Source organism: Lutzomyia longipalpis, chromosome 2, assembly GCF_024334085.1.
Source record: "Lutzomyia longipalpis isolate SR_M1_2022 chromosome 2, ASM2433408v1".
Lineage (NCBI taxonomy): Eukaryota > Metazoa > Arthropoda > Insecta > Diptera > Psychodidae > Lutzomyia > Lutzomyia longipalpis.
In genome coordinates, this window is record NC_074708.1 from 21249522 (window position 1) to 21275232 (window position 25711).

Sequence of the window (25711 nt, forward strand, 5' to 3'; positions counted from 1 at the left end):
AGCCCCATGTTTCCTCAAAGGAGGTCATGACCTCCATGATCCATATACGAACAAATACATAATAGGTAATCTCCTTTGACTTGCTGAAAGAAGAAAATATGTTTCGATCCTTGAATGGTTAAAAAATTCATTTAAAATAAGAAAAAAATATTGTGTTGAAATTTAATAAATTATAACGATTTAATTTAATCTCATGTTACATTTTGTAGTTTACACTTTTTATGCGTCCACAGAAATGTGATGAAGAGTTGCAATTTCATTAAAATTATAGCAATATGATGTATTTTTTAGCCCACCTTTCCTCTACAGTTTCTCTTGTTTTTTTCCTAAAGTTAGAAGCACTATTTAGTAGATCTATAATTTCTTCTTTTGTATTTTTTTTTAAATATCCCCAACCGTTTGCTACATTTGCGGTTGAGGGCGTTAGAAACGTGAAAAATGACTCACAAAGCATTAAACATTCTTTACAATTCACTTGTTTTTATTATTTTGTATTTTTCAAAATGTTTTTTTTTTAAATTGGAAATTGCAAATATTTCTGTTTTATTACTTATAAATTATTAAATTTACTTTTAATATCAATGTTTTTTTTTTAATATCAAATTGGTAGACATTTTTGCCAGTCTATTTGCTTTTCATCCTTGCAATCTTATTTGGCCTTTTTTTGTCATGGATTTTCGCACTTATTTCTTTTTATTTTAAAATCTTTTGCACATTGTTGAAGATTTTTTTCATTTAATAAAAAAAGAACATCTTAAACATAAACATAAAAACAGTACGTCACATAATTAAATAAAAATTGTAAAAAAAAATCTAAAAGTAATTGTGTAATTTAATAGTAAATAAAATTCTTGCGATCTTTAGAGATGTTATAATTTTAAAAATATAGTCATACTTGCAATATTTTTCATAGACACGCTAAAGTACAAAAAAGCGCGATAAATAAGCAACTTTCCCACCTTATGGATCTCTTTTATGCCATTCAAGTTCTCCTCGTAATTAAAGCTTTAAGATTTTTCATTCTCTTATCAGTTGTTTTTCTTCAGTAAAATTTAATTAATTATTACATAGAAATTATGCGACGAAACGAGAAAATTATGGTAAGAAATAATGATATTTCTTGCTTTCTATTTTAATTTAATTAATAGTAGATTTAGATTTTTTTTTCTTCTTTAAAATAGTTTACTGCTGATTCTGCGATCGAGATTCAAACATTGCTGTCACGTCTTTTATTGAAAATTGGGGTGAACATTTCTCTCGTCTGTGGATAGAAAAATAATTAAATAAAATTATTTCATTTAAAAAATAAATATATTTATAAGAAAATTATACTTTCTGCTTTATTTTATTGAAATTAAAAATATTTTTAACGACAAAGGGTTATTATCTGAATGAAAAATATTTCAATCATTGAAACAGCTAATTATTTTAGGGATAAAAAATCCATTTTTGATTTTTTTTCATAGAGCCGAAAGCTAAGGGAAAATTTTTATATAAAAAGAGAAAAAAAATTTAATACTCACTGATTAAAATTTGTGGGACTCCTCTGGGTTTCTCTGTCCCGGAAATCATCACACTTGGCTACCCTTAGGCCGGTTTCTTTGCCACTTAGTCGCTGATTGAGGCCACAATCGAGGGATGATGCCCCATCATTGCGACGGATTCGTCGCGTGAGTGATGACGAATAGATAAATTCCTCACTGCGATTCTTCTCATCGCGCCCAGTTGGGATTTCTCCGCGTGATTTTGAGCGCACCCGGAAGCTGTCGTCGTTCTCCTTTGTCTCACGTAATTCGGATTTTGATTTGGATTTCGCATGACTATCCCGTTCGAGAGATTTGAAGGATTCACTGCGAAATTTCTCACTCAGCTGCAAACGACGTTCCTCCTTTATCTTCTCAATGCGCTCCCGGTCGAGTTTGTAGCTCCCAAGGACGCGCATTGAAACATTGAAGCGATCTTCGGTGCACGGGAGATTGGTGAAGTTGTTCTGAATGAGAGAGATTCGATTTTCCGTTGTGGGAGTTATTTTTATTTCCTGCGTCGGCTCTTCGGGGGCTTCCTCGCTGAGCTTATTGAGATCAATCTTTAGCTTATTCTTGCAGATCTCCTCATTGGTTGTAGTGAGATCGGGAAGTTTCTTCGGCGGATTGAGACTCTTGGGACGTGTAAATTCCAAACTTTTTCGCCTCTGATTCTCCTGCGTGGTCACTTCGGGAATCTGCTGGGAACTTCTATTGCGAAACTTCTCCGTCAATTTGGGTGTTGGTCCAAATTCCCACACAAAAGCATTCTCATCGAGACTCCGGGTGACCTTGAGAGTCTCCACAAGGGGTTTACTAATGTGATTCTTCAGGGGACTCTTTGTGCGTGCCTTGGAGAAGTCAAATGGGGGTTGATTCTCAATGGGACTAGTTTCAAATTTTGTTGCTAGCTGCTTAACAAGGTAATTATTGGGCTTCTTATTCTCCTTCTTCGTCTCTTGGGGTGCTTCTTCACCTGTACACTCCATGAGGAGATTCCCAGCTTCTACTTTGATATTCTCATACACCATCGGCGGCTTCTTCATCTCAACATTCTCATAAAGGGACAAATTACTATCAAATTCCAAACTATCTTTTATATCGTAATCATGATCATCCGTTAGGGGCATTGGGTCATCATTTTCCGGCGTTACTTGCCCACTGTCCGTCTTCTCCTCAGTCTTTTCATCATTTTGACTAATAATCTTCATATCTATGTCAGGTACAATTTGTTGTTCCTCTTTCACAATAACCTCACCGATGGAATTGGGGGAGTCATCATCCTCCCCGCCAATGAGGTTGTTTGCCTCATCGAAAATTTGATTCACCTCCGAGACGGCACTCTTGAAGAATTTAACCGTCTGGTATACATCCAAATCTGTCTCTAGGACATTCGGCACCTTCTCCCCGCTAAATTCAATCTTTTCATACGACCCATTGTCCCCCTGATCGAGCTTCTCTAAGCTTGGCGCCTTCTTTATGGGCGACTTCAAGTTGTACGTAATACTTATTGTCGATTTTATTGGTGTCTTCTTATCATCCGGAGACTTGAGCGGTCTTGGTGATACATCCGGTGTCCCCGCATCTTGTCCACGGTTTAACTGTTGGTAGTCAAAGTCACTCGGAGTCATCGATGGGCTCGTATTCTCCGAGGTTTGTGTGAAATTCGGAGTATTTGGCGTGGATGGGTGATGCAGCTTTGTTGCATCCACATCCATCTGAACACTTGGTGGTTCCAATTCCAATGAGAACTTCCTCTTTAGCGCCAAAATATCCACCGTTTTTATCTGCAAAGAATCACAAACTTATTAAAACATCAACATCGCACATGTTGCACCTTTTTAACATTCAGCCAACATTTCTCAGAGTTTGCGAGACATTATGCTAATGAAACCTGCTTAATCTTTTTACTTAAACACAAAATCTTGTGCAAAATTAAACCATCAATTTTTCATGTAGACACCAACATGGTCCATTAAGATAAAAGAAGCTTCGCATGATAGTGCCATTTCAATATAAAATCAATCAATTTGGAGAGAAAGTCCGCGTGCATGCATTTGGCTAAAGTGCAGCAATTTGTGGTCGATTTTGCGACACATGGCTATAAATTTAACATAAAAATTTTCCCGATGATCTATAAAATTCTCATAAATATTACCCATTAATTGAGCTACTAAATGACCCATTACTTTCCACTTTGTGCCTTTGCTACAGCGCAAAATGCATCAATATTTTGCATATCGTTTAACAAGATTAAAAGGCTGATTAAGCTGTACTAAAAGCATAAGAAACAAAAATAAATAAAAATAAAACGAAAGGTGCGATTTTCAAAGTGCGAAAGCATCACATGAAAAAGAAATTAAAAGGCAATGAACAAGGGGTCCTTATCTGGCGAATATTTAGGAATTTATACCGAATTATTTACAAAATCGTACAATTATTCTTTAGATGAGTTTTGAGTAATATAGCGAATTTTCTAGTATAATTTTCTTTTGTATCGTCGGGCACTACACGAATGAAATGTAATTTAAATGAGAGAAAAAAGTATAAAAGCGCCCGATTCACTATCCAGCGAATGTTAACCTGCTCATAGAGTGAGTACCCTTAGATTGGCGGTAACTGTAACGCCACCCCTTGGCGACGGTTTTCTGCCCCCCAGGTTACAAACCCTCAAATAGGCGAGAGAGCATAAGAATCCCCAAGAGAATGTAGGAGAGCACTGAGCAAATAATTAGATGAGAGAATAGTAAAGAGTGCTGATGAGTGTAGAGTTGGTCGGAGCTCAGCCTTGGTCGCGGGTGGCTGCAAGCTAAAAGTGTTCTGTTAGTTAAAGTGAGGCGAGGGTGGAGGTTACTGGGGGAGTTGACCAGAGCCCCCTATTCAGGGCGCCACATTCGTTAATACGAATTAACGTTTCATACGTTAATTAGAAGTTTCGACAATTTATTTAAATTGTATTTCTTTCATTAAAATTGTATTTCTTTGATTCAAATCGCTTCAATTTCTTGACTTTATTGATGATTTTTCCTGATTTATTTTAATCTTCTGACTAATTAAGCAAAATGCTTTAAAGCCTAAAATAGAAAATGTTGAGCCTGAAATTTTTGCCGTGAATCTGTGCGAGTCTTGTGTGAGTCTCAATATTTTGTGTGAATCCTATGAAATATCACTGAATCTCTTGAAATTTCTTCAGTGAATCGACTTTTAAGGCTTTTGAGAAGGCCTGGTAATTACTTTAATCCTATTCCTGCGTGTAAAAGCTGGAATAATTTAAATTAAAATGAAAAAAAAACTCACCTCTTTGAGAGAAGTCTTCTCATTCTGTGTGGAATTGTCTTTTGTGGTGGATGATGAGAGGTCCACATCGTACATGGGGGTGGTGGTGATGGAGCTGCTGTTGTCGGAAGTTTCGCTCACGAGGAGAGAATACCTGGGGCTATGGTGGGACGATGGTGGGGTGACAACGGTGAGATTCTTGCTCATCTCCTCGGGGGCATTTTTCTTTTCCACCGTCATCCCAGGAAGTTGCTCCGTCTTCTCTTCCGATTTGTCTTTGAGTGCCTCAGCGAAAGCACCAAATTTCACGCTCTTCACATTACCGGGATAGCTGAAGCGCCCCTCGTACTTCCCAAAGGGGCTCTTGCTCTCATACTGTGGATAGCTAAAACGATTGGCTGTACCGAGAACCATTGGGGAGTCCACGAGGAAGTCATCGAGGGTTGTTACAGTTGTGGTGGGTGTTGGGGTTTCTGCTGGGGATTCCGCCACATCGGGTGGATTGTGGATTTGTGCACTTGTGAATTGCGTTCCATGCTCTGGGGTGCTGCAGTCAATGAACTGAATATCTGACAGTTGGTCCTCGAGTTTGTACCTCTTGCACGAGCTCTCGTCACTACCACCACTCGGGCTGGTCCACGTATTTGGACTCTGGCAGTTCAAACGTGGCTGTTTCTTCGGACTCGGATTCACGCTGTTTGTTGTACTCGTGAATTCCTCTGGTCGTGCTCGTAGCACACGACGTACCGAAGATACGGTGGTAGGTTCCTTGGCCACCTTGGGGCTACTCACGAGACTCTCACTCTCGGAGAAGATTCGCATTTCTGGTTCTTCGCGATCAAAATTCAACCCCAATTCTGAGAGCTCTCGCGACGGGCAGGCTACAATGCCACGAAGTGGAGATTGAAGAAGATCAAAATAGGAATCATGGGAGACTGAACGACTGTGTCCTGTTGTCCGGAGACTATCAACGGAATTTGAGCGGATGCAAATGTCCATCGTCATGGGCTTCCTATCACAAATTTCAACTGCTGCGTGGGAGAATGATTATATGTTGGTAATTAAAGTCTAATTTAAATGTCAAATAGTCTTCATTACGAAATACCTTTACTTATTGAGGATTTCTCCTCTAGTGGTGTCACAGGATCTGGTGATGTGATCGTCTTCAGGTCATCTTCATCCTGTGATGGAGTTAGAATAACACGAATATCCTTGGCTGTTGGGGCATTTGTATTGCCATTGGATTGTCTGGGTGTTCTGCTGAAAATGGATTTCCACGAGTGGGTCTTTCTCTTTTGCCAGCTCCTAAAAGTGAAAATGAAAAACCAAATGGGATTGTAGGAAGAGTCTGAAAATCATTTAAGAAGCCTCAACGGATTTCTAACGAACCTTGGAACAGGCAGAACTGTGTGATACTTGTCGGGAAGACTACTTGGCCCGCCTCCCACCTCAATGTAGGACGTGCATCCGGAATGTGGGGAATTGATGGAGATAGTTTTGTCCATGGCATCAATGCGATTCTGGCGAATCTGTGCCTCCTCCAGGCTGATTAGCTTTGTACCTCCACTCACATTGAGGCTCTTGGGTCGTTCAATTGACAGTGAATCGTGATCCCGACCAAATTCCAAGCTACCGCCTTCACCTGAACTCCTACTGTGCGTGGAATCATCAGTGCTATGCGGCGAGAATTCCACGTTAGCATTGAAGATAAGTTCGGAATTTGTGATGAGATACTCCGTAACGACAGCCTGCACACCAACCCCTCTCAGGGCAGCCACACCACCTGACTCCAGGCTAGGTGATCGCAAGAGATTAGGTGCCCACACAATGGCCAAATTTCTATCTGTCATCCCCGTGCGATCGCAATGCCGGGAAATGTTGTGCAAATGCATGGCCAGATATTTGAGAGTTCTGTAGTGTGGTGGTGGAAGCTTCTGGACAGTCTTCCGCATAATCTTCAGCTTATTTTCTCCTTCTTCGGGACTCTGAATTGCTTCAACGAATTTATCGTACAATTGGTACGTACACAGTGGATTTGGTAGCTCCCGAAAGTACATCTTTAGGAGTGAACTAACAGCATGAATGTCCTGCTTAATGTCAGATTGCTGAAGATCGGGGATACGTTCCTCATCGAAGGCTCGTCGGAGTTTCTGAATATTCGACGTAATCCCCGAGAGGCGATAGATCCCATCCACAATGCCATATTCCTCTATAAATTCCGCACAGCACTTGAGCACCATCGGAATATCCTGACCACTGTTGAGTAGATGCTCACTGAGATCGCATGAAAAGACACGTTCCTTGTAGATACCGCTAGCTTTGAGTCTCCTCCGCGATGGACGCGACAGGATGAAGCTCCGGAAGAAGGCAATTAATTTGCCATGTTTCCGGAGTACGGGCTTTGTTGGTGACAAGGCTAGAGAACCCACGAGCGGTGCTGGAAGTGGCATATGCCTGGGAATCTTTTCCCCAATTGTTGCAACGCAGTTTTGGGGAAAGAAACCCACTTCGTACTGACTCTTCTGCGTGTGGCTCTTCTTCCCGCGCCACCAGATTGATTCTGCTGGGCTGGGCATGTCGATAACTGAGATCATGTCACCCACCTAATTTTTTTTTATGTTTTACATTAAAAATTTAATCCAAAAAGAAAATTTAATCAAGCACCTACCTCAATGGAAATCTCATCGCAGGCCTGAGATACATATTTCCGTACTCCATAGGCAGCTCCAACAGCTGGTGTATTGATGCTATTCCGCATATCCGTATCCGCAATTGGGAGCCTCCTACCCTTATTATCCAGCTGAAACCACGTGAGAACCGGCCCACAGGTCATTGAGTCCGGAGCAATGGATGAAAAGCGCCGGAAGTAATCCGCAACGAGGCATTCAATCTCCTTCTCAGACTGCCCTTCTTCAATCTCCTGAATACACGGCAGTCCACTGACTTGACGATTGTACACACATTGGTGAAACATCTCGTCCAACATCTCGAGATTCTCGAGGCTCCGCTTAATCAGGAATGCCTCAGATTCGCGTGCAGTCACACGAAGGAGGAACCAAAAATTGCCACATTTATTGCCCTGTCCCGACGATGATGTCCCACCACTGAGAATCTCAGATTTTTCCTCAACAAGGCGCACATCAATGGGTGCCAATTGCACGCGCTCGTAGTGGAAATGAGCACATTCCTCCAGCTTTGGAAAGCGGCAGCTCTGTGTACGGAAATTGTGAGAGAAGTTGGGTATTTTAGAGAGACAAGAATTCTCCAGAGTGAGAATTTCCAAGAAAATTGAAAATTATTGTCAGACATTCATCTTATGTAATTTCTCAGTTGACTGCTCCAGAATCGGGAAGTAGCTAATCTCAAAATGAGATTTAAAAGAAACCAAGGGGACAATTGAACTGTATGTAAAAATTGTATAAAATTGAAGGCTTAATTCGTTTAAACGCAGACTGAAAGACGAATGGATGGCTGATAGGAAAATTCTATTCTTGGCATATACTACAATGTAGGTTACTACACAAATCACTGCTAATTCGTGGTCATATTAAAATTTTAACCGTTTAATGACTTTTTTTATTTTTTGAGCTAAATTTTTTCCAAGGTAAAAAAGGAGTTTTCTCCGTCCGGTGAGCGCCAGAAAAGAGAGATTTTCTTTATAAAAAAATCTCTCTTTTCTGGCGCTTACCGGACGGAGAAAACTCCTTTTTTACCTTCTAAACTTTACGCCAGACGCTCTAATTTAAATTTTTTCCGTCTGAAAGTTTACGAAAGAACGATATAGTTCATAGAGACTTACGGTCAATTGCTAAGCTTGAATATATCTACTGCAAGACATTATTGGCTAAATTCACTTTTCACCTTCCCCTTTCAACTATTTTTTTTAAACACTCCTCCAGTTATTCTCTGAAGAACCTCAAAATTTCATAAACAAATGAAGCGATGAAATATTATAAGAATTTTTAGAAACCCAAAAAATTTTCAAAGCTAAAAATAAATAATAAAAAAAGATCAAAGAAAAAAATTATTTGATCTGAAATTCAATTGGGTCACCTTGTGAAATTTCTTTAAAACTTTACTCCATTTATCTCCGTGGAAACAATTACATACAAGGATATGAGATATAAACATTCATTCGTACATTATGTTGTATGATACTCTACATACCAAACAAAACGACCGAAACGAAACTATAACAAGAACACGCGCGAGTAACAGGAGAGGAATCAATTAATTTAAGCTCTCTATATAAGGAAATACGCCTATTTTAAATTAATTGCAATTTGAACGACGAATCTAAGGGCTTGCGGACTTGGGTGTGAAGGAGAAATTTGACTTTCTATCTTTAATCACTCTCAATTGCATACATATTTGATTACCACATAAGAGTCAAATGCTTAATTTTACGACAATCAATATTATATGTATGGCATATATGTACCTACAATATAAACTAAATAAACAAGGCAAATGGTTTTTGTCCAGCACGTATTCCTTGTGTATTTATTGCTCAAGCTCAAAAATCGCCATTGATTTATGCATGCGATGTTCAAACTCTGTAAAGTGTCTGGTTAACTTTCTGATGTCTTATTCTCGAGAGAAGAGAACATGGCTTTCAAATTTGCCATCGTCAGTGAGTGCAGAAAGTAAGGCAAAAAAAAATCTTCCCACTTTACCCACTTTGTGAGTGATAAATTTCACAAAGAATGAGGAATGGAACATTAGAAAGAATCTTCATTAAAAATATACGTATATATACTCACACCAGGGACACTGTGAACAATCCCAAGAGATGCCTTGCTCTGACCATCGGCAGATGACGCATTGGATATTTGGGATGAATTCATGATGGAATTCAACTCCCCCGCAATATCGCATCCAACTTCGCACTCATTCCCCACCTTCTCAGCCATACTTTTGGATTCGTTGCGCTTCACTTCCTCTCCCAGTGAGATGTTTGCCTGTGCGTCCCTTGCAGCCCGGATACTCCTTTAGAGATCTACCAGAGCGTTAGGCAAGATGTATTTCTGCAAATAAGAAATTTAATTATGTTACATGATACAAGGAGGAACAAACTGCAGGGTGCAAACAATTTAAATTGTCTGCAATTTATTCGTACATGGGATATGTTTGGTGGGCATTTAAATGTGTCACAAAGTTCAACACCACTTCCACATTTGGCCCCCATCCAGAATCAATTCTGGACTTTGTGGTGCTCTCGCTCTAACTTACACGCACCCCCCGCACCCAAAAAGGGCGGCAATTTATTGTCTGTTTAACCACCGAGTGCGCAAAATTCCAACTGACCGACTTTCGCTGCAAATTCTCACTCTCTATGCTGAAGGGGTATGACAATAAATTCAATTTTGCCAACGAAATCTGATATAGAAGAGCGTTATTAGAGGCAATTAGAAGGTTATTGAACCAACTTTCGAACAAACATCCCCAAAAGAAAATCGTGCCAATCAGTAGTTAATTTCATTGAGAGAATGAGATTACCTATACCTACTTATTTTGATAAAAACGTCGAACCGTCTTCTCCAAGAATTATTATTCATTTTAACAGACAAGAATTTTTCTAAGGAAATAGGTACATAAAGGAATGAGTTAATACAAAATAAAAGTAGAAAACGTCTAAAATCTTAAATTAAATTAAAAAAAAAAAAAACTTTTAACGATAATTTCTTCTAAACCAGAATAGTTTTATAAAACAAGTGAAATGGAACTAAAATTAGTCGTCTAAAAAAGATTTTTTCTTATAATTTCTAAAAATATTTCAAGTTATTCGAGATTGAAAATTCCTTTGTTATTTATTTTTAAATAAAAATTATTTTTACCATTTAATCAATAGAAGATAAGGATAATAAAACAGCAAGTTAGAACTTATTCAATAAAATATTATTAATAATTGAATTTTCCGGGAAATTCCTCTTTATCTGCTATTGCTTTAAGTAATTTACATCGAATAATGATTTAGTATGAAGTTGTTTTTTTTGTTTCCTTCAGTGATCCACCAAACTCATTGATTTCGAACAAAGGAGAGTGAAAAATCAGCTTTATAGAGTGAAAGCACTTTGGTGCAAGAAATGATAAAAAGGCAAAAGTTATTGGAGCAGAACACTAACCTTTATGCAGATATTCTAGTTTGGTTACCACAAATGAGTAAAAATTCTACTTTTTGACATAATGCGGTATTTTACTTCGCAAATTATTTTGTTTCCTGTTAGTCAACTAAGCGGAGGAATTTTTTTTCGAGGAAAAGTATAAAGAAGAAGCAAACAAGGAAGACAATAGGAAGAAAGAAGTTAGATTTTGTGGAAAAAATCAGATACAATCCGCAAGAATGAAAAAAATAAACAGCAAAATAATTATATCTTGTCGTGGTATTTCCCTCCTAGCTAGATGATAAAGAAATCCGAATGAGCTGATAAAGCACGTTGAAGAGTCTGTTGAAATTTTCTCCTGGTCTTCTTCTAGCTTGAGAGTCTCATGGAAGTGCCCGTGGATGACATGTTATCGCACCATGCTCCGAATGCTTGTCTCGTCTACTGCTCACGTTGCTGCGGATAGCTGAGTGTTGGCGAAGTCCCGATATATTTTCCTGTCTCACAGAAACGATAATTTGGAGCTGAATTGTTCCCCATCTAAGCAAGTTGGGAATATTATTTGCTAAAGCATCACTCCGTGCCATCGATTGGTGGCGTTTTTTCGGCGGCAAAAGCAAGAGGGATTTTCTCTGTGCCACCTCGTGCAACGTTGACTGTGCTTGCTACATAGTAGGGAGACCTTAGCTGGTATACCTGCTTCAGCTGAATAGTCCGAACGAGAGGGCAAACTATTCGTGGTTCAAAGCGTGGTGTTAGAAAAGCATACAACCAAGTGTGATATCTTCAAGAAACATTGCGACGAGCATTTTTCCATACAACACACAAAGCAGCTGTCGAGACCCTCGATGAGGGAAAAAAAAGAGGAAGACTGACATTTCAGCATATGGGATACCGAGTGAGTGTGAAAAAGATAGGCAAAGACATTCAATCAAGCAAAATGCTTCGTCTGCACATCGTTTCAGTACGATAGTGGTTTGTGAACAGGCAACTCCTAGCTTTTGTGTTCCAATTTTTTCTTGTGTGTGCTTCAACATTGTCGGCTAGCATGACGCCACCACTAAATGTGGATAAATTCATTGAGGACATCAAGAATCGTCCTTCACTGTGGCATAAAGACTATCCCGTAAGGCTAAAGGAGCTACAAGATGAATGGACAGAAATTTCAATCTGTCATGGGATTCCACGTAAGTCAAACCCTACACCACTACACGCTTTACTTACCTATGCTGACTGGCTTCTTATCTTTCGCACCATAGAACGCTTACTACGACAAAAATGGAAGTCTCTCCGGGAGACGTTCCGTATGGAATTGAGGAAAATTCCAAAAACTAATGACAATAACTTTGCCATTTCGCCGTATGACTTCCAATCTCAGTGGATACACTTCAAGCAAATGATTTTTCTGGCTGGTAACATGAGGACACGCGAAACTCTAGAAGAAGCGGCTTCCAAGGCCAATATGAAGTTAAAAAATCTAAATGGTGACGATAGCTACCCTTTGGAGTATGTTTCGCCCCTCGTGGATTCCAAGGAACTCCTCAGGCAGCAACTTCAGCAGGAAGGTGAATCAGCTCCTTCAACAATGCAAAAGCCTCCACCAAAGAAGAAGGCACGCTATTCGGCACCATCTAGAGTGTCAACGAGGCCTAAAGTAAAGCCAAAGTCTCCAACTCCGAAGCCATTGAAAACTGAGAATTCAGTGCCATCACCACGTACCGATGAGGATGTAGGGAACGTTGGGAATAAGTTCCTAAATACCCAGGATGATGATTACTATTTTCTAATGAGCCTCCATCCGTACATGTCTAAATTGGGACAAGTTCAGAAGCTTCAGACTCGAATGGACATTCAGAATATTATCTTTAAGAGGCTCTACAGTGAGGAGGATTTTTAATTAATATCCAGTAAGCCGTTCTACTTGGGATAAGGAAGCATTTAACTTATGAGAATGCAAGAACTTAAAAAAAAAAAAACAGAAAACTGACGGTTTACGAACACTTCTTATTCTTTGACTTCATTTAATTTCATTTATTCTTAAAAATTAATTTTCATCGATTCTTTAACACTAAATTTTTCTCTCAATATTTTCTTAAAAAAGAAATCTCGTGAAACCTTTTTAAGCATAATTCAAAGGTTTAGTAGATGTAACAAGAATACAAAGAAGCTTGGAAGAAGGAGAGAAAATTGAGAAATTTGCCTTGGTATTGAGTACAAAAGAGTTCAAAGTTGAAGACTGAAAAGAAGAAGAAAAAAAAATGTAGGCAATATTATTGTAAAAATTTTGATGAGCAGCATCAATAAGCGCTTCAATTTAGGGAATAAACTTAACAAAAACATTTTCTACTTAAAACCTCCATTGATATCTCATTATATTCTAAAGAGAATGTATATGGAGAGAAAGACCTCTGACTTCAATCACATTACAATTAAACTATGTGCAGCTAAATATATAACTTTTGTGAATTGGTTTTCAAGATAGTTTCTTCAACACATTGTCAATGTGCTTCAGGAATATAACATAGCTATGCTACACACAATGTTCTTTCATTTCGTTTTTTTTTTTTGAGAAATAAAACGTTAAATGATTAAAAAGGTCTTTTATTCCTAAACACGGACAATTGTTATATGGATGAACTTGAAAACTCATGAGTGGATGCTGTTTTTTTTGTGTGTCTCCTCAATAAATGCTCACGGGGCTTTATTTATTCATCACCCGGGAAGTTTTCCAGCATAACGAAATGCTGGAAATATACAAAAGTCGGTCACTTGTTGACAATTTAATTTTTAGCGCTTTAGAAGTGGAGCAAAGAGGGGAAGTTAAACTTTTATTACGAATTCATGCAAGAAGTCAATTGATAAACAAGCACAAACTACTCAAAATTCCAAATACACATTTGCACTCGAAACCAGTGATTGTGACCATCCAATGAACGAAACAATCGGGCAATTTCATCAATTTCTATTGATGCATTTGGTCGATGGATGAAGAAGAAATAATAAAAATGAGTGGCATTGTATTGCTTACGCAGCATGGATCACATTCCATCCTCTCCTACTCCACATAAAATGTACATAATATAATAATTATTTTCCAATTTCTCATCTCGATCATCACATTTTCACCATTTCAAGTTGGGCGCACGAGGCAAGAACGCGATAATCTCATTTTGTTCGCCCATATAGAGAGCTGCTAATGTCGTGTATTACAGAGAACGCAATACTTCAATTAAATTCAATTGAGCACTCTGTGTGCAAAAGATTCCTCCACTGTCGCCATCCTCGCACTCCTCGCGGTACAGCCTCAGCATTGGGGCAGCCCCACAGCAAGTCGCCCACCCAAAAAAACATATATATGTACCGCATACACAACGATCAATTCACCAACACAGCGCTTTTGCATTTATTTTTGCGTATATAGGCAACACTTAAGGTTTGTTTTATTAATAAAATAGTCCGTTCGCACATATTTTCGCATCCCATCGCAGTGTTTCAACAACCCAACTGAGAGTGCCAAGTGATTGAATGGAATTTTAAATAATGACACCGATTACCATATAGTAATTATTATGTATCTAGTTTGTAAAAACGACTCTTTAACCACACTCGCAATGCCTCATTCTTTGGGTGATTCAAAATAAATCGCACAACAAGAGTGTATCACACTTTCGGACCCAACATTAGGTATGCTTGCTTGTTGTTGGGCAAGACAAGTTGAGAATAGAGTGTGGGACTCTTCGCGTGATCACGTTCTTGGTTGTTTCATCATTATGGAAATCTCTCTGTGAGAATTTTCTTTGAAAAACTTGCAAAGCCTTGAAAATAAATCAATATATATTCTGATAGTTTTATAGGTTTTATAATATGAATAGATAAAGATTTATGTATGAAATTTGATGCGCTTCACGTCAACAATGTTGAGCTTCTGCTGATGTTAATCGGAAGTACGAGTAAACACAATCAATCTTTCATTTAGCAAATTTACCCGAAAATCATTTACCTATTCGTGAATTTTATTAGATGGAATAATGTATTCATTCAAAATATATTGAATTCAAGGGTACAGACTAAGGTGGGGATACTGTATAAAAGTTTTTAAAGTTTATTTATAGGAAAAAATTTAAATAATTAATAACATTAACATTAATTAGTGTTTCAATCTTTTTTATCAAAATTCTAAATTTTAACATTTACTAGAAAATATGGTTCAATATTAAAGAACCAATCCAATATATTAATAACTTAAGTGAGTTTAGTACGCAGTCTAACTTGAAATAAGTATACTTACTTAGACCAAGCAATTTGAATTAAGTTTGAGCTGAATTTTAAAAGCTTCTCTTCATTTTAGAAACTACAAAATATAAAGAATATTGGGATAGCAAACAAATACCTATTTTTGAGATTTTCATTGAATTTAATTGATCTATTCCGTAGTCTAAAATAGATTTTCCAATTACATACTATGTGCAAAGAGGCAAGAATATTTAATAAAAAACTTTTCAGATTAGGTTCGTTAGTTTTTTGCATAATGCAATGGGTTAAAGTTTTTTCTTCATGCAAGACAAAGGAAAAGGACAAAGAATTTTTTTCTCTTGTTAAAAGTTTCCTATTACTTTTAAATTTTTCTAGATAGAATAAAAACTTTAATTGTATTTTTCTTACCACGACTTATTAGGGATGATACAAAAAATGTTATTTTAGTTCTTTTTTTTTCTATTTATATTATTATATAATTATTATAAATCCCTGCCACAAATTGAGGAATTCCGTTTTGAGTGGTGGGTACCTCAAAAAGCACTCCATGAGATTTCTTTTAAAGAACTTCTTTGAAAGATTGAGGAGATAATTTTTTCGCTGTATAGTTCCCAGAATTCAAATGATTCTAACAGAACTTCTCATGAGAAAATTGGACAATGTCTCGAGAGGTTGAAGACACACACAAAAAAAAACGTCAAGTCAATGCTGAAAAGTCAATATTTTCCTATTTATACAGTTCCAAATTGATTTTACGGATTTGTATGTAGTGTGAAAAAAATTGGCAATGATTCTTTGCTAAATATCCAAATTGACCTACAACCGTTTTTTTATTTTCTTTTGTCTTACTACATATCGTGTGTAAAATAAAATGTTTGTGAACATAAATTTTACTTTTTCTCTTCTTTTTTTTTCTCTTCTAAATTCTCCCTGATTGTGCAAATATGTATAGAGCCGTTTCACAGTACACATCCCGCGCGTTCTCCAACCGAATTATATTCTTGTGGCAAATGCTTTACAGTTAAACAACTAACTGACCAACTAATCAAGTCACTCTCTTTTGCAATAAGTCTATTTTCCGTCTCAAGAAGCGAGTGTGTCTCAACATACCGTGGAGAAGATGTTTACAATGGCTCTGTGGATTCTCCTCGTGTGCTCTTGTCGATGGGTCAAATGGATGGTGTGCGTGTGGGAATTGTTCAAAGTGGATGGAAATTAATGATGGGATAAACAATAAAATTGATTTTAATTGTCACAATAAATTGCAATGCTAAATTTATCATTCAATGATTGCGTAATTCATTAAAGAAACTATTTTTTCATAAATAAAAAAAATGAGAAATTTATTCAAGTTGCAAATCATTTTGAATTAACTTGCGAGAAAATTATATATTTCATGTATTGTATACAAATTTTTAACTTCATTAACCAACTTACTCATTAATACAGTAAAATTGTTTGCTCTAATGAGGTACCTACTTCAACATCATCTAAAAACTCTTCGTTTTATTTATTCTTTTTTTTTTGAATTGAATAAGTAAAAGCCGGAATCTTCTCATTGAAAGTCAATAATATATATCGGAAATACCTATATTAGTTGTGTTTCTTTCAGACATATAGGTAGCTTTTTTTCTTTTGAAATCCTTTACACAAAAACTTCATATCTCCTCAATTTCTGCGGTACGACGACGACGGCTTTATGAATAGCAATGAGAACATTATATACTTACAATTTTATCACGTATTGTTTTTAATTATCAACTCAATTGTTTGTTTATCCTCAAAAGTACATCTGTATGTATTTTGCTTTGCATCACCATTTCCCAATTTGTACGGACGGATTGGAATATTTCAATTTTCTAAGAAATCTATCTTGAATAGCTCTAAACACTTTTACATGTTTGCAGTTCAATTGTTCACTTCCATTCTACATAAAGTTTATTATGTATGTCACATTTGCAAGTTTTCTTTTTTTAATATACATACATAATTTCCTATCTTCTTTAAAAGTATAATATTATTTGAATTAAATTTTAGAAAATATTTTATTTGAGTTTAAAAAAAAAAAACAAAAAAGAGATAATGCTGTAAAAATTTAAGAGATTAAATTTCACAACATAAATGTTCAACAATTAGTCCTTCTTTTGGTATATAGCGCGAGAATTTATTGCAGTGATTTAATAAATAACTTCTTTACGTTTAAAGTAGCATTATTATTGCAATTTTATCATTTCTCAAATCGTTTTCTCAGGCTTTTAAGTAGAATAAAATTCATCTTCAAGATGATATTTTCACAGTAAAATCTTTTCGGAGCAATTGAGATAAATTTTGTGTTTGCTTGAGTTTCTCACATACTTTCAAATGATATGTATCATTCTTTTGGGGGGATTAATTCTTGCTGCCGCGTTTCTTTCGCTCTCTCCCGCGAGATCTCTGACGCGTTTTTTTTTATTCATCTGCACTGACCTCAAATTTAGAGCACTTTTGTTGGCTCTCTGCAGCAATTTAAATGAATAAAAAAGCATAATTACCCGCCATTTATTGTGTGCAATTAATCATTGAGCACACAGCGGTGGAATCAAAACAAAAAATTATACTCGGTAAATTAAGTCGTTGCAATCCAATTGTTTGGTTCAATCACTTTTTCCTTCTTCTTGGAAGCAGGAAGCCACTGTCTTTTCGTGTTTGGAAAATTAGTGCGCGCGGCTTGGTTGTTTGGGAGGGAAAGTCAAAGTGAAGAAATTACTCTCACTTTGTAAGTATTCTTCGTGGGTTTTCCCACTGTTTTGCTTTCCTCTCTCTATGCTGTTGTGTAAATTTAGGGCAAAATTGTTTACTTAATCCTTTTTTCGGATAATATTTCAGCACCCACTAAATACACAAACACACATTCAGCTGTGATTTCTTTACCATTGATCCCTCATTTTCTATTAAAATGAAAATTTCTCTCTTCTCCGTGCATGCCCTTTAAATTCTTCAGTGAATCAATATTTTGCGATGACTCGATTGCAATAATAAAAAAATACTATATTACTCACCGAAGAACGTTAAATAAAAAATAACAACATGAGCAATAATTTCCATGTCTGACGAATTGTTTAGCATTCTTCAAGAGTTGACCACAAGTTAAACATATTCTTTAATTTTAGATAAACTTGTTTATTAGAAGTCGTATGTCACAGAAGAATTTCTTAGAATATTTTTAAATCAGTCGAAATGGGAGAAAGAAACACTACAAGCAAAAAGTTCTCGCTCCATTATTTTTCGTCGATACCTATAGCAGAAGTAGGGGAAACTGGGGTCAAGTTAATTCAAAATGTCTTTATACATACCACTTTTTTTTATTACGGTAACATACTGAAATAGTTGTAAAGAATTATCTCTCAAAAGAAAGTTAAAAACTTAATTGTTGATATTTTTACGTTTGTTTTTTTTTACAGAATTTTATGCCCTGATGAAGATCAAAGAATCGAAACTTTGTTGAGGAATAAAAAACATAAAATATTACACAAATTTATTAATCTGAATTAAATGTTATTCATTAATTTTGACCAAGAATTGTAAAAAAAAAATTAAAGTAAATCATCGCACGTCCGTTATCGTCTTCATTAACAATCTTCACAAGGTGAGGCTGGTAAGGTCAGTTTTGTTAATTTCTAATAATAAAATTTAGAACTTTTTCTTTAGTTCTTGCTGAGGAATGACAAAATTTATGCATAGACTTAATAAATTTCTGAGGGTTAGAGGGTTGTTCTGTAAAGCAACACAGTTCAGTATACAACAGTTTATTCTTAGACTACTCTCAAAGAAAAGTTTCTAACTTTAGTTTATCATGTGTATGAAAAAGGGTCCCCCTTCTAAAATTTGTGCCTCACAGAACGCTATTTCCTGCGACTTGATCTGATTTCTTGACATTCTCTCTACTGATTGAGATCTCTGCTTGTGAGCACACCCATCTGGCCCTAAAGTCTTCTGCCTCACTCTCTGGCCAGAAAAGAAGTCACTCCAATGGACGCAGTGGAATGGAACAAGGCTTGAAGATTACACGAAGCGTAGAGCCCCTTTTTTTTCAAGCTCCAAACAATGCAATGCAATTTGGTATGTTCTTGGAGCTCTCGCCGGAGCATCTTCGTGTATCTCTGCATTTTTATTTCTGCTACCATTGACACGCGTAGATGATTCGCCGTCGAAGTGAATCTTGCGAAACCCACTTTCTGCCTCCCAACATGCAAAATATTTTTCCTCTCCACCAACTTTTTCCACCCATTTTTCCCACCACCATGACCCTGAATTGCAAAAGGAACACGACTCTCCCAGTGGGTGCGGTGATGTGCTATAACTCCGAGGATTTCCACTGTGAAATTTATATTTACACGGAAGTTTGTGTGGCAGAGAAAGGCGGAGCAGTAAAAAGGAAAACAAAACATCCAAAAGCCATTTTGCAAAATGAACCTTGTCGTTCGAGTTTTTCCACCTCTCACCCATATTAAGAGCAATTTTATAGGAGGAACTTCTTCTATAAGTTAAACGACGACAGATTATCGATGGAAGAAATTACTCAATGATTCAACATACCAGTAAACTGATAGATTATCATGGTACTTCCGCTTTCCCTTCGACTTCTTCAACACAAATCGCACCACAGATTCTGCTGGCGACACATCAACTGCACTCCCTTGGTCCCACCTCCTGTGTCCATTCACCGCACTTTTACTCCGAAAATATCACTTTTTCCCAGCAGAAACACTCATTTTTCCACCATCACTGCTACCGAGGAGCACTTGGGGTGCAATTGAGGCAAGAAAAATGATAAAAAATGCACAGAAATTTGAGAAAAACACAAAGAACCGTCGCGGTTGCGGATCAAAGCAAGAGTGACTTCTTCAAAGCCTTCGCCTAACTTCTGTGTTGATGTCTCATCATCTCATTCGTGCATCTGTAATCCACATCTTGTCTTCTCTCTTTTCCAAATTTCGCCGATGTTCCCCTACGAAGTGTAGCGGGATTGGATTTCAACCACATGCTTCTTTGCTACATGACACAGAGAAGCTTATGCATTATGATTATTTTTCAGCCGAACGTTTCGACTTGCGTTCGGCAAATTTCGTCAAAGTTCGTACTGAACAACATGCTGAATGCATATGCTTCTATTGCTTCACCTGCAATAGAGGGAATTTTGAATAAATCAACAGTTATTTTCACATGGCTGAATTTTATGGCTTTGACTTTCCACCCACGAATTACTCAAATTTAATCACAAATAAATTTTATACCTACTTGTTACCATTAATATGTATATAAACTTGAGGCACAGCTGATTGTATTATGCAACGAGTAATATACTTCCCAAGACCTTGCAAATACTTATCGATTAATCTCCTTTGTGACTTTGAAAATATTATTATGCAATCTCATTTCGATTTACCTCCAAAAACCTAAAAGAATTCATCAATGTCTTATCCACTCTATTTCCCTCGTCGGTTTCTGAAATACAAAATGTTCAAACTTATTGCCTCTACCATAGAACTGAAAGAGATATAAAATTCATATTTTTTGATGATTTTCATTTTCAAGAATTATTCAACATAATATTCTTTTTCCAAATTCCGCATTAATTGAGCAATATACAGCTATGTAGTATGTGTTTGGGAGATGAGGGAAGAGAAATCAGCAGACTAGTTCTTTTGCATCTCATTAATTATAAGACAACTGGATTTCTGATATTCCTATTTCTCATACAGCCTATAATGACGTAATCGGCATTTAATAAAGTCCAATATGAAGTAATAATAATAATTTTTTTTATAATATTTGCGTTTATCATTTTGTTTTTCATTTTGCAAAATTAATTGTTAATATACATTTTGGAATAATTCAGTATTTTATTAATTATCTTTCGCAGTATGTAGTTGAAAACTGTCATAATAATGGACGTTAACTTTTAATTATTCTACATATATATTTTATTATACGAAAGCTTTTATTTAGTTTTTTTTCTTACCATTTTATGTTAGGTTGACTGATGTGTATAATGAAAGATTAATAAGTTCCCTTTTAGAGCGGATGGACTTAATAAATTGGGCCAGTTGTGGACATTCCTTCAAAATTGAAGACAAATATAAAGTATTTTTTTCTCTTTATTTGCAACTAAATTCCATGTAGATTTAACCACTGTTACAGCAATTTGGAGTTTTTTACTCACCGCATATCTTTCACCATTCATCAATGACTGTTGAGTATTGATTGTGACTAGGGAAGAAGGAGTTTTGCAGACATATCAGTAATTTCTATATCTCATCTCATTTTCTTCTTTTTACTTTCATCATCGATATTTCTATTTGTTTTTTTTTTCTCTTTATAATTACTTTTCTCAATTTGATTATTACATACTTCTTTCTCTCAACTCATTTTCATTTTTTCTTTTTTTTTTAAATTTATGTGTATATAAAAAAACTCTATGAAGCGATTTGATATCAAAGTTATTCATTTAAAACCTCTTATCTTCCACCGTCGTGCCGTATTTTCTCATCAACTTTGGACTATTACCTACATATTTTTTTTTATTTGTTTACACTGATAAATTCCCATTCTTTGATAAAATATCCATTGTATTGATTTAAATATAATACAAATACATATATGTTTCCTCCCTTAATTTCTTCATCTTTCTCTTTTTTCTCTCTTCTTTTTTAGCAACAACTTTTTATCTTCACTTCAATAAACTTATTCTGTTTCAATGTTAATTTTGATGTTGATTCATCTTCTTTCGGTTGGTAATTTGTTTTATTCACCTTGCGTATTTTTTTTTTAATATCATACTATTTTATAAAAATAAATATACAGTATACGACTCTATATTGATTTTTTTTTAATATTTTCAATATGTTATTGAATTATTTACTTGTTTTTTTTTTTAATACTATCAGTAATTTTCACCGTCTCATAGTTTTCTTTCTCTCATGGGTTTTTCGATTTTTTTTTCTTAAAATTTCACTATGATTTTTCATCCTTTGTATGACTTTTTACATGGATTTTTATTGAAATATTCACTTTGCTCTATAAACGTACAACGCTTTCCACCCCAAATCCGGGCCATTGTTTTTTTTTCAACGTTGTTGTACACAAAAGTTTAGCTTTTCATTTTTTTTTCTTCATTTAGATTATGTAAAAATTAATATGTAAGACTGATATTATGCTGTATAATTTCTAATAACTTGTTTATCCATTTTTTTTTTACAATTGATCTTCATTGCTAAATGGCAAAAAAGTCAGCATAAAGAAAGGTATAAAAATTAAAAAAAAAAACCGTTGCGACGGCATGTTTTATGGCATAAAAAATGATTTGATTACAGAAAGACAATAGGCTGAAGCTAGTCAAAAGTGTACATTTTTTCTTAATATAGCCCTCTGGCGGATTTTTTTGGGAAAAATTTCTCCTAAAATTGAAAATATTCGCTGATTTTTTCATTATTCATTTCTTTTTTCTTAAAAATGTGGCGGAATCTTGTCATTTTAAATTGATAACACTTTATGGCACCATTAATTAATTTATTTTTCTAAATTCTTTTTCTTGTGTGTGGTTCACTTTTTTTTCATTGAGGGAATTTATAGTATTTTTAATATGAAGCAAATAGCAAGAGAAAAGGTAGGCTCAACTCAAAACTTCATAGCTTATAAAATTGCAAGAAAAATGAGAAGAGAGAGAACTTCTCCAATAAAGCATTTTTTTTTGTAAAATTTATTATTTTCCATAGAGAGAAAGAATATTAGAATATAAACTTTGGATTCTATTTACAGGAATAATGTGGCAACAAAATCGTTAAACGATGGAGTAAAAATGAGTTATCCGTGTAGCCTCATTATACAACTAATCTATCAACTAATTCTTATTTCTTTTAAATATCATTAGAGAACATTTACAAATTACATACATACACTTTCCCATAACACTTTTATAATCTCATCCCCTATGCATGGATTTGAATGGTTTTCTTTTATTTGAGAAAATTATCTCTTCGCGATAGCCTTTTCTCGGTTTATTTTAATTTTATTCTTATGGCTTATCGTGTGAAGATTTCTTTTAATTATTTACAGTGAATTTTATATTACAATTACATATGTATTTTACATAGTGAAGTATTCAATATGCAATGATATTAGAAATAATCAAAATAGATCCTAAACCATAGGTTTTTATTTTGAACTTAAAAAAAGGTTTTCTTTTCAAATAAAATTTAAATAACTTATCAATAGTTTGGAAGAAATAAAGATTAGTTAAAAAGTTATCAAATTCAAAGAATAAAAAAAGAAATTGAAATAAGACAGAAAAAATATCAGAATAATTTTATTATGTTAATTAATATTTTAGATCTTAGAAAGACTAAATTTTAATTATGATTTGTTAAAACAGTTGTGCATAAATCTAATTAATATTTCTAAAATCACTGCAGATTTGTTCCGTAATCTCAAGAAGTCATTACGATTAATTAGGAATATCTTTTGAGATAAAAATTCCTTCTTAACATGATTTTAGTAAATCTCTTTCAAATTTTCTCAATAAGTCAAGAGTTTTTTTTAATCTTTAAATTGGGTGTATTTGGCAACATCTCTTCTGCTTCACGTTGATTTTTGTTCTTTCAAAAAATCATCTGTTTTGTCTGCAAAATGTATGGTATACGTGCCCATACTGAAAGTTTTAGCTAGATACTGCCTTCTCCTTAATTTAAATTTTTTATTAGAGAGCATTTTGTCTAAGTTTTTCTTTTTTTTTATAATATCAAATGTACATTTTTTTGGCGTATTCTCTCGATTGATATTTTATTTTGTTAACCTACTTTTATACAACCGAAATTGCGGCAGTAGTTTCAACATCATTCCCTTCTTTTTTTTAACATTGAATTATGTTGACGAAGTTTTCTTTACTCCATAAATATCAATTTTATAGTTTTTTTTTTAAATATATATTTAATATCCTTGTTAAGTGTTTTTTTTTGTTATCCTAAAAAATCTATATACGTAAAGTATATCCTTTTGTTGCGTAAATTACAATTAATTGGTTCTGGATGAAATGACGCCAGTCTCAAAAGCTCGAATCACCTTTTTAGTTAATTTTTTTCTCGTGTTTTCCATACACGCATTTTTTAAATCAATTTTTATCAAACTACACTGTACGTGCTTCTCTTTAACCATTCCACCTAATACATTATGGGTAATATATAATAACTTTTTACACAGTATCTATATCCTTAATAAAATCTCCTACTTGGGCTTGTATTTTTTTTTCATGTATCAATCCCTTATTTTTGGGATATTACCTGTAGTGCCGCCGAATGTGGGGGAGGTATTAGGCTAACACGATCGTCCATCGGGGCAATCATCCGTGGACGCATGTCTTCGTCGTCGTCGTCTTATTTGGTTGGTTTTCTTCTTAACAAAGCGCACATTGTAGGGATCCTCTGCTAATTCTGGATACTTCACTACATCGTGCACATACTCCCCTTCGTACATATTTGCATAGCCCTGCTTGAGAATTTCATCACTCTCCGTCTGACTCCACTCAATGGCGGTGGCAATGCCACTACGGAGAGCCTCCTTTTCCCTATGCCATGCTTTTCGCACCACCGTTAGCTTAGCATGGTGCATCAGTCTCTGTGCCTCCTTCTCCACTGTCGTCCCGTACCTCAGATTGATCACAGTATGTGCTCCGTGGATCTTCACATCGAGGTAGTTGTTGCCACTACCGTTCTCCCGAGCAATTTCATGGAATGTCGTATTAACTTGTCCCTGAAGACGTTTCAATTGCTGCCGATCCTCACTCGCCCTCCATGCGTCCTCCTTCACAAAGAAGAACGAATCCTGCTGACTGTTGTGCACCACAAAGGTGATCGGTAGTAGGTGGGATCTGTTGAAAACAGACGTATAGACATCGCGGTAAATGGCATTTGCCGCTGGAACACTCGATACAATAGCCTGTCCCGTGGATGAGCGCGAAACAACAATTCCCCGTCCAAATGGTGGATCTGATGCCGCTCCAATTTTACTCGGTGCCACGCGCATAACGTCCATTTTGAGTTTGGAGCGTGGTGGTGAGGACAACTGCTCAACTTTGGATGCCCTCCTTAGGGCTAAATGTGCCAAGAAGCCACTCTCAACTTCCACATTTGGTGATCCAGTAAAGTCCATTCGTGTCACTTTGGGTATAGGTCCAAAGTTGCTAACACGGCCCCATGCACTTGGGACACGCCAGAAATTCTCATTGAGCTGCGGCAGTAAGCTACTAACTTTGTAGCCCATCAGCTCAAACCATGTTCCATGGTCAGCTGGATAGTTACGATCGTGACCAATATTGATGGGATCATTCCCATTGAAGCGATAGAGATGAAGCTTCGTTGGTGTAGGAACGCGTTCTGCTACATTCTCCCAATCTGGTGTCATCCATTGTCCAATCAGAGGATCATACACTTTGCCATTTGGCATGTGAACCAGAGAAGTTACCTGAAAAATTTATATAATTAATTCAATTTCAATTAAACATAAACATTCATGATCAAGAGA

General features: G+C 35.8%; 3 protein-coding genes across 11 annotated transcripts in view; 1 reads left to right on the top strand and 2 right to left on the bottom strand.

The window, feature by feature from the left end:
- Positions 1 to 155: 155 nt before the first annotated feature.
- On the bottom strand, positions 156 to 20062 carry LOC129789528 (GTPase-activating protein CdGAPr). Of its 2 annotated transcripts, none has more exons than XM_055826363.1 (8): positions 19733 to 20062; positions 9563 to 9826; positions 7468 to 8010; positions 6189 to 7402; positions 5905 to 6104; positions 4821 to 5827; positions 1524 to 3310; positions 156 to 1261 (listed from the first exon to the last, which is right to left on the bottom strand). In XM_055826363.1, exons 2-8 carry the CDS (start codon positions 9710 to 9712, stop codon positions 1183 to 1185), a joined length of 4980 nt encoding a protein of 1659 aa, XP_055682338.1. In that variant the 5' UTR covers positions 9713 to 9826; positions 19733 to 20062; the 3' UTR covers positions 156 to 1182. The 2 variants fall into 2 exon arrangements, with proteins under 2 accessions (XP_055682338.1, XP_055682337.1); XM_055826362.1 differs by having other exon boundaries at positions 4821 to 5830.
- Positions 11526 to 13498, top strand: LOC129789536 (uncharacterized). The gene is made up of 2 exons (XM_055826382.1): positions 11526 to 12090; positions 12163 to 13498. Exons 1-2 carry the CDS (start codon positions 11952 to 11954, stop codon positions 12798 to 12800), a joined length of 777 nt encoding a protein of 258 aa, XP_055682357.1. The 5' UTR covers positions 11526 to 11951; the 3' UTR covers positions 12801 to 13498.
- Positions 20063 to 21276: 1214 nt separating the features above from the next.
- Positions 21277 to 25711, bottom strand: part of LOC129789527 (teneurin-a) — a 383778-nt gene continuing 379343 nt past the window's right edge. For all 8 annotated transcript variants that reach the window (XM_055826353.1, XM_055826354.1, XM_055826359.1 and 5 more), the window contains one exon: positions 21277 to 25651. In XM_055826353.1, the coding sequence (XP_055682328.1) occupies positions 24506 to 25651 (1146 nt within the window). In that variant the 3' untranslated portion in view covers positions 21277 to 24505. The remainder of the gene's footprint in view (positions 25652 to 25711) is intronic.